The 8362-nt window shown below is 51.2% G+C and overlaps 1 protein-coding gene across 1 annotated transcript; it reads left to right on the top strand.

The window, feature by feature from the left end:
- Window positions 1-2361: 2361 nt before the first annotated feature.
- On the top strand, window positions 2362-6615 carry LOC123401027 (phenylalanine ammonia-lyase-like). The gene is made up of 2 exons (XM_045094742.1): window positions 2362-2941; window positions 4614-6615. Exons 1-2 carry the CDS (start codon window positions 2541-2543, stop codon window positions 6358-6360), a joined length of 2148 nt encoding a protein of 715 aa, XP_044950677.1. The 5' UTR covers window positions 2362-2540; the 3' UTR covers window positions 6361-6615.
- Window positions 6616-8362: the final 1747 nt, after the last annotated feature.

Genomic DNA, 8362 nt, shown 5'->3' with positions numbered 1-8362 from the left:
TTCTGCATTCTCAAAAGCTGATTGGGTTGGGTGTCCAGACGACAGGCGATCTATGGGGGGATATGCTGCGTTCTTGGGTCCTAATTTGATCGCCTGGAGTGCACCCAAGCAAGCCATTGTTTTCCGCAGCAGCACGGAAGCCGAGTACAAGGCGGTTGCCAATGCGACTGCTGAGCTTATATGGATTGAGTCCCTACTTCGAGAACTGGGAGTTTCCCAACCACATCCTCCGGTCCTTTGGTGCGACAACATCGGTGCTACGTTTCTATCGACAAACCCGGTGTTTCATGCACGGATCAAACACATTGAGATTGACTATCATTTTATGAGGAAACGTGTTGCACAGAAACTACTACAAATCAGGTTTAACTCTTTAAAAGATCAACTTGCACACATCTTCACCAAGTCTCTACCTTCTTCCATGTTTGAGGTCTGTAGACGCAATCTCAACCTTCTAGACGTTTCAGGAGTGAGCTTAGATTGAGGGAGGGTGTTAGACTTTGTATAGTAACCCAGCTGTGTAATTCATATCGTATTGGTATAGGATTTAATTGTACGTCATTATATATATGTGATAGGCACCCCATAAAGGGTTAAGCGAGTTCCCCAAAATCCTACGTCTTCTAGTCTAGTCTTACTCTCATTTAACAAAATGACAATTAGCATTTTCCCTACACACTCCATGTGATGGACAAGCACATTACAATACATAACATCCCCTCACGGTGCCGAACTAATCAGTAGTCGCCCTCATGTATGTTTATATGTATTATTCTCATATATGTGGTCTGTTACAGCTAAGACATGGTTTTCAGTGTCCGTTCGGTCTTGTTCTTCCGACCCTTTCAGCAGACTTTTTCAATTCTACTGAACTTGAGTAGTAGTAGTATATATCTTCAAGTGATGTTGAAGTTGTCAGCAGTCTATCAGGTTCTGATCTGAAGGAGGTACGTCGGGGCTTGCAGCAAAAGATTATAGATATTTTCTTGAACCATGAGAGCTTCCTGCAAGAGATATGTATAGATGATGTGATGTGATCAAACTTATGTGGAGGACCAGACAGCAATTGTTAACCAGTTTCGTCCTAGCTTAGTCGCCAAGCACGTTGAGTTTACCTGGCGGGTTGCTGAGCTGGTCACCACGAGGGTTCGTTGGTACCAACCATAAACATAAATAAAATCCCGGCTATGAATGAAAAAAATAATGTGCACATTGTTCACCAACAGCGCAAAAAATAACAAATTTGTGCATTGCATACATGGATGATGATGAACCGGCTCTTCCCCTTTATAATATTTGCCCATTTCGAAAGGGGGGGTAACATGGAATCTTCATGATTCAACGGCGTTTTTTGTGATGGTCTTGTGAACAGGAGCAATCAATCATTGTATATCAGAGGTTTTTATGCACAAAAGCTCTCTGAAATGCATGTTGCCACATTCTATCATGGGAAAGGAAGCAGACCGTATGCAGCAGTAGTACTACATGCCCTGAACCCTGAATCGCCTTTGCTTTCCTTGCACGCCCTCTTGTTGTTGGCACTTGGCAGCAGGAATCAAATGCGGCAGCTTGACATTACAGCTTTGTGTTTCAGCAGTACTGGCGTGTTTTGAGCCCGTTTTCAGCAACCATGCCATGCGACTGCGAGAGCCTAGCCACCGCCTGATTTGGCTTTGGTGGACAAAACCAGAAACGACTGTGGGTCTGTACTTCGACAGTTCAGACTCTGATTTGGCTTCGCTCGACATAACCAGAAACGACAGCCTGAAGAAGTTGGTCTTGGGTCTGTACTTAACAGTTCAGACTCTGAAAACTGCACAGAGAAGATCCATCGCTTCATCCCGTTGTGTCGAGCCGTTTTCTGTCAGGCTTTTGCATTGCAGCTTCCGTGGAGATCTCCGACCGGCTTCCCATGTAAACCGTGTAGACGGACGGGCCGGGGCCGGGGCGACTGGACCAACTGACCGAGCGACCGACGGTGAGTGCCTCGGCGGAAGCCCACGTCCACACGCGAGCCGAGCCACCAACCCCACCAAACCCAGACCACCACAGGCCACCCACCACGCACGGCACCAACGCACCGTTCCGTCCCGGGCCCCGCACCGCAGCCGCAGCCGCAGCCTCCATCGTGGCGGACGGTTGGACGGCACCGAGGCGGCCACGCCGACGACCCGGCCGGCCAAGCCGAAGCCGGCCGTCGTGGCGCGCATCGGCGCAAGGTTGGCATGGCAGGTCCATCCAAGGGCGATCCGAGACCCAGAGAGTCAGCTCTCCAGCAACCAACCCAAGGAAAAGAGTGATCCCAACAACCCCCCACCCGTCGCCCCCCGCCCGCTATTTAACCTCCCTCCCCCCCTTCCGCCATTCCCCAAGAAGAGCTTAGCTTTCGGTTTCGCCCCAAGCTCTTCTTCCTTCCATCCATCTACAATATAAACGTACGCTAATTACTACGTAGCGCTAGTGGTAGCTTCCCCCACATCTGTCGTGCTTGTACTGCTCCCTGCATTGTTTTTGTTCCATCCGTGTAAGTGTAACCTGCAATGGAGTGCGAGACCGGCCTCGTGGGCTCCCTCAACGGCGATGGCCTCTGCGTCTCTGCCCCCCGCGCCGCCGACCCCCTCAACTGGGTGAAGACCGCCGAGGAGCTCACCGGGAGCCACCTGGACGAGGTCAAGAAGATGGTGGCGCAGTTCCGCGAGCCGCTGGTCACCATCGAGGGCGCCTCCCTCGGGATCGCGCAGGTGGCCGCCGTGGCCGCCGGCGCTGGCGTCGCCAGGGTCGCGCTCGACGAGTCCGCCCGCGGCCGCGTCAAGGAGAGCAGCGACTGGGTCATGACCAGCATGATGAACGGCACCGACAGCTACGGCGTCACCACCGGCTTCGGGGCCACCTCCCACCGACGGACCAAGGAGGGCGGCGCGCTACAGAGAGAGCTCATCAGGTCAGGATCCACAGCAGACCCTTATTTTTTTTCTTCATGCTCTTCAGTTTTGACTTTGAGACATTAATATGTTAGTATTACGGACACCGCGAAAAAAATGCTACTTATTACGGAGGAGATTAAACATTTTAGATTGCGCTGGATGCGCGCGCATGTGCCCTGTTCCGTCGTGTACACGGGATTCCGAAGCCCAAAAGGATTCTTTTTTCTTTTGGTTTTCGGGGAGTTAGATAGGTCGTTGGTGACACTACTACTACCCACCAGCTAACTGGAACTTTTCCTAAAATTAGCTACCGCTCGCCATACGGTCCTTTTACTCGAGGATTTGAACATAAATTCACTACTATTTCCTCTGTTTTAAAATATCTATCTTTTTAAAAAATTAACTAAACTATGTTTATATACATTTACACGTAGTCTGTAATGAAATATCTAGAAAGACAGATATTTAGGAACCGAGGAAGTAGTTTACTTTGTGCAGACCTCAAGTGTTCCCTAAGTATACTACTAGCAAAACGATCAATTGAGCAAGTTATGTTAGCCAGCCAGGTTAGGACGAGCAATTCAGTGAACCGGCACCTCGCCACCAGATCTGTTGAGGATCTAGAGCACTTGACAACATGGTCCACCACGCGCGCGCGCACACACACATCCCACCAGAGCAGGCAGCGCTGCTCTCTGTTCAGCTGGCCATCTCAATCAGGGCCGATGGGGGCGTGCCCGCCTAATCTAATCACTCCACGAAACAAAGTGGCAGCGACAGCTCGGTAGGCACGGAGAGCCCGCCCACCCCAGGGTTGCAGTGTGGGGCTCCCGCCGCCGTGGTCCACCGTTCATCTCTTTTCGCGGCGAGAAGAAAGAAGATGAGCCATTATTCCCTTCTTCACCGACAGCCGGGTTGGATGTTGATTTTGGCTCCACCGGAGCAACCGGCGAAAGCTCTTTTGTTTGGTGGTGGGTTAGTTGGGCTGCCTGGCTCGTGTCTGTCATGCATGCGGACGGATGGACAAAGTCCTGTGCACCGCGCATTTTTATCCATCACACGTAGAAGACGTGGGTGGGTTCGGGGAACGGGGGAGCGCGAACGTGACACGCAAGCGCGGTTAGGTGAGGCGTTGTTGTACTTGTACTTGCAGCTCTGCCCCAGCTCTCGTTGGGTTGGGTGAGTCATGGTTGAGAAGTTTCTCTAGACTTTTGCAGATAACGCCGGCTCCAACACTTGTTTTTTTTCTTGTACACCGTAGTTGAACTTTAATATGTTCAGCAGAACGTGGGAGTGGTCAAGTGGCAAGCGTGGGCACGGACTATTACTTGTATTTTATTCCCACCGACGGCCACTCTGTATACCTGTCGCTATACGTGTAGGAAAGACGCGCATCTGACTGACTTAGTCGTACACCTTGTCATGGGGAACATGTAGACAATTTCCAGAAGAAAAAATGGTAAGCACCAATTTCCAGAAAGAAGAAAAAATAACTTATTCCAGAATCGGCACAACACGTAACTGCCATGTGCCCATGTACTAGCAAGGAACAAGCATCGACCAAATCTTACGTTGTGCCATTTTTGTTACAAACAGAAGTAGTAGTATTTCTGAGCTCTGACCAAGTTGTGCATAGTCGGCAATGACACTACAGGAAAATTGACCGGTTTGCTTCCCTCTGTTTGACAGGTTCCTCAACGCCGGTGCCTTCGGAACTGGCACGGACGGACACGTTCTCCCCGCCGAGGCAACACGCGCGGCTATGCTCGTCCGCATCAACACCCTCCTGCAGGGTTACTCCGGCATCCGCTTCGAGATCCTCGAGGCCATCACCAAGCTGCTCAATGCCAATGTCACGCCGTGCTTGCCGCTCCGGGGCACCATCACCGCATCCGGTGACCTTGTGCCGCTGTCCTACATTGCCGGCCTTATCACCGGCCGACAGAACTCTGTTGCGGTGGCCCCTGACGGCAGCAAGGTGACCGCTGCTGAGGCGTTCAAGATCGCCGGGATCGAGCATGGCTTCTTTGAGCTGCAGCCCAAGGAAGGCCTTGCCATGGTGAATGGCACGGCTGTGGGCTCTGGTCTTGCATCCACTGTGCTCTTCGAGGCCAATGTTCTTTCCGTCCTTGCCGAGGTCTTGTCTGCCGTGTTCTGCGAGGTGATGAACGGCAAGCCGGAGTTCACTGACCACCTCACCCACAAGCTGAAGCACCACCCTGGACAGATAGAAGCGGCTGCAATCATGGAGCACATCTTGGAAGGAAGCTCATACATGAAGCAGGCAAAGAAGCTTGGTGAGCTCGACCCCTTGATGAAGCCAAAGCAGGACCGTTACGCTCTCCGCACATCACCTCAGTGGCTCGGCCCACAAATTGAAGTTATTCGCTTTGCCACCAAGTCGATCGAGCGTGAGATCAACTCTGTCAACGACAACCCGCTCATCGACGTCTCCCGTGGCAAGGCTATCCACGGTGGCAACTTCCAAGGCACCCCCATCGGTGTCTCCATGGACAACACCCGCCTCGCCATTGCTGCTATTGGCAAGCTGATGTTCGCCCAGTTCTCGGAGCTCGTGAACGACTTCTACAACAATGGCCTGCCTTCCAACCTGTCCGGTGGGCGCAACCCGAGCTTGGACTATGGTTTCAAGGGCGCCGAGATCGCCATGGCCTCATACTGCTCTGAGCTGCAGTTCTTGGGCAACCCGGTGACCAACCATGTCCAGAGCGCGGAGCAGCACAACCAGGATGTGAACTCACTTGGTCTGATCTCATCCAGGAAGACTGCCGAGGCTATTGACATCCTGAAGATCATGTCTTCCACGTTCCTGGTCGCCCTGTGCCAGGCGATTGACCTCCGCCACATCGAGGAGAACATGAAGACAGCGGTGAGGAACTGCGTGATGCAGGTGGCCAAGAAGACCCTGAGCATGAACAACATGGGCGGCCTCCACATCGCCCGCTTCTGCGAGAAGGATCTGCTGACCGCGATCGACCGCGAGGCGGTGTTCGCGTACGCGGACGACCCGTGCAGCCCCAACTACCCGCTGATGCAGAAGCTGCGGGCGGTGCTGGTCGAGCACGCGCTGGCCAACGGCGACGGCGAGCGCGCCCTGGAGACCTCCATCTTCGCCAAGGTGGCGGAGTTCGAGCAGAACATCCGGGCGGCGCTGCCCAAGGAGGTGGAGGCCGCGCGCGCGTCCGTGGAGAACGGCACGCCGCTGGCTCCCAACCGGATCAAGGACTGCCGCTCCTACCCACTCTACCAGTTCGTCCGCGAGGTGTGCGGCACCGAGTACCTGACCGGCGAGAAGACACGGTCGCCCGGGGAGGAGCTGAACAAGGTGCTGGTGGCCATGAACGAGCGCAAGCACATCGACCCGCTGCTGGAGTGCCTCAAAGAGTGGAACGGCGCGCCCCTGCCACTCTGCTGAGCAGTCGACAAGAGAAGGTAACTCCAAAAGAAAGAAAAGAAAACACGTACACACAAAGTGAATATAGAACTGTTCAAGACTGTGAAGCGGGAGGTTCATGATATGTCTAAGTTTCATTGTAGTTAAGTTGATGTTACTGCTGTTGTTTTTCCGCTGCCGCCATGCCATGAGCAGGCGAGGCAGGCAGCCTCTCAAACTTGTGTTGTTGTTGTAACTTGTACGATGGGAGCTTAAGTACATTACTTTGTTTCGTAATACACCGTGTTATCGCCTTTGTTTCTTATACTGATGATCATGAGCACTGGTAGTTTAGGGTTTTCGGTTGAAGACTTGGGTTTTGTTCCTTGGTCTTGTCACGTACGTACCGTTCCCGAGCTGTCGGTGCAAGAGACGTGCACATGTGTTGAGTTGAAATAGCTGCAGCTGCTGGTGGCCCGTGGCCATCCGTTCAACAACTATCCTAGGTTGCGTGCGAATTCAGACTTTGAGAAAACGAGTTCAGAGAACAACTTGGCTGTTGGCTCCACTGAATTGGAGTGGTTTTTCTTGTTGAATGTTGATCAGTGGCGTCCTACTGTCCACCAACATTTAGTTTGACCTTTGATTTGAAGGGAAAAGACAACACAACTGCTGTACATGGTAGATGATCTACTTTAAACAGGGAAGATTTCACGTCCCAAACTTGGCCATGTGATGCGATGTGATGGCTCATCTTCAGGAGCGCAAAAGTTCCGTGGGCGGGCACAAAAATGATTTGAATTAGTTCAGGCGTCAACGTGCCTTGTTCGTTCGCAACGGTAGGAAGTACTAGTATATGACAGCTAATATCTCGCTGCATCCAACCTCTTTGACGCTCTTGCTTGGAGCATCAAAGGTTGCTATGCATGCTAGACAGTCAAACTACCCATGATGGGAGTAATTTAGAATGGTAAGAGCATTTCAACAGAAGATGCAAATTTAGAGATGTAAGATTTACATCTCTAAGAAGTGTTTTTTGTATCTCCAAGAAAAGTGTCAACTCCAACAGAAAATGTATATTGAAGATGTAAAACAACAACTCCAATAAAGGATGCAAATGAAAATGTAAAACTATACTTCAACTAGTACTTCATTTCAAACATATACTTCAAACACAGCATATTCAACCACTACTTCATTTGAAACATATACTTCAAAGATAGCAAATTAAACTACTACTTGCCCCAGGCACAAGCAACTCCACATCGCGTGGGTCTCGATCGACGGGAAACTGAGGTTCGTCCCCGGCCTCCCGGCACGCCACACCGCCACGTCGTAGGCACGTGCGGCCTCGTGGACGGTGGCGTGGGTGCCGAGCCAAAAGCGACGATCGTCGTCGCCGAACTCTACCCCGAAGTTGTCGAAGGGCTTCACCCTCACGCCGAAGAACCCTGTCTTGCTCTGATACGTACTTGCGATAAGAACTTGCATGACATCTTTTGTTCTACCCTCCCGTGGCAGCGGGGTCCTATTGAAAACTAAGGGATATTAAGGCCTCCTTTTAATAGAGAACGAAAACAAAGCATTAACACATGGCGAATACATGAACTTCTCAAACTACAACAATCACCGAAAAGAATCCCAATTATTATCACCTTGGGGTATGCAGATCAAGACATCTAATAGGTAACTACAACTTGAAAGATATGATTCAAATCACTCTCATATGCATGAAAACATAATAGGTTTGGATCTGAAATCATGACACTTGGGCCCTAGTGACAAGCATTAAGCATGGCAAAGTCATAGTAACATTAATTTGAGAACATAGCGGATACTAGGGATCAAGCCCTATCAAACTTACCTCGATTAGATGATCAATCTCATCCAATCCCACCACCGTCCACCAAGCCTACAAAGGAATTACTCACCCCCTCCCCGGAGCCCCAAACGAACTCCGAATCAGCCCTCTGGAGGAAGAACAAGAGGTGCGGCGACTCCATCTCGTGAAACGCGATGAAACCTCTGCTTTTTTTTCTCTCTG

The sequence above is a fragment of the Hordeum vulgare genome, chromosome 6H, assembly GCF_904849725.1.
Source record: "Hordeum vulgare subsp. vulgare chromosome 6H, MorexV3_pseudomolecules_assembly, whole genome shotgun sequence".
Lineage (NCBI taxonomy): Eukaryota > Viridiplantae > Streptophyta > Magnoliopsida > Poales > Poaceae > Hordeum > Hordeum vulgare.
The sequence above is the reverse complement of the archived record's forward strand: the minus strand, read 5'-3'. Positions and strand labels throughout refer to the sequence as shown.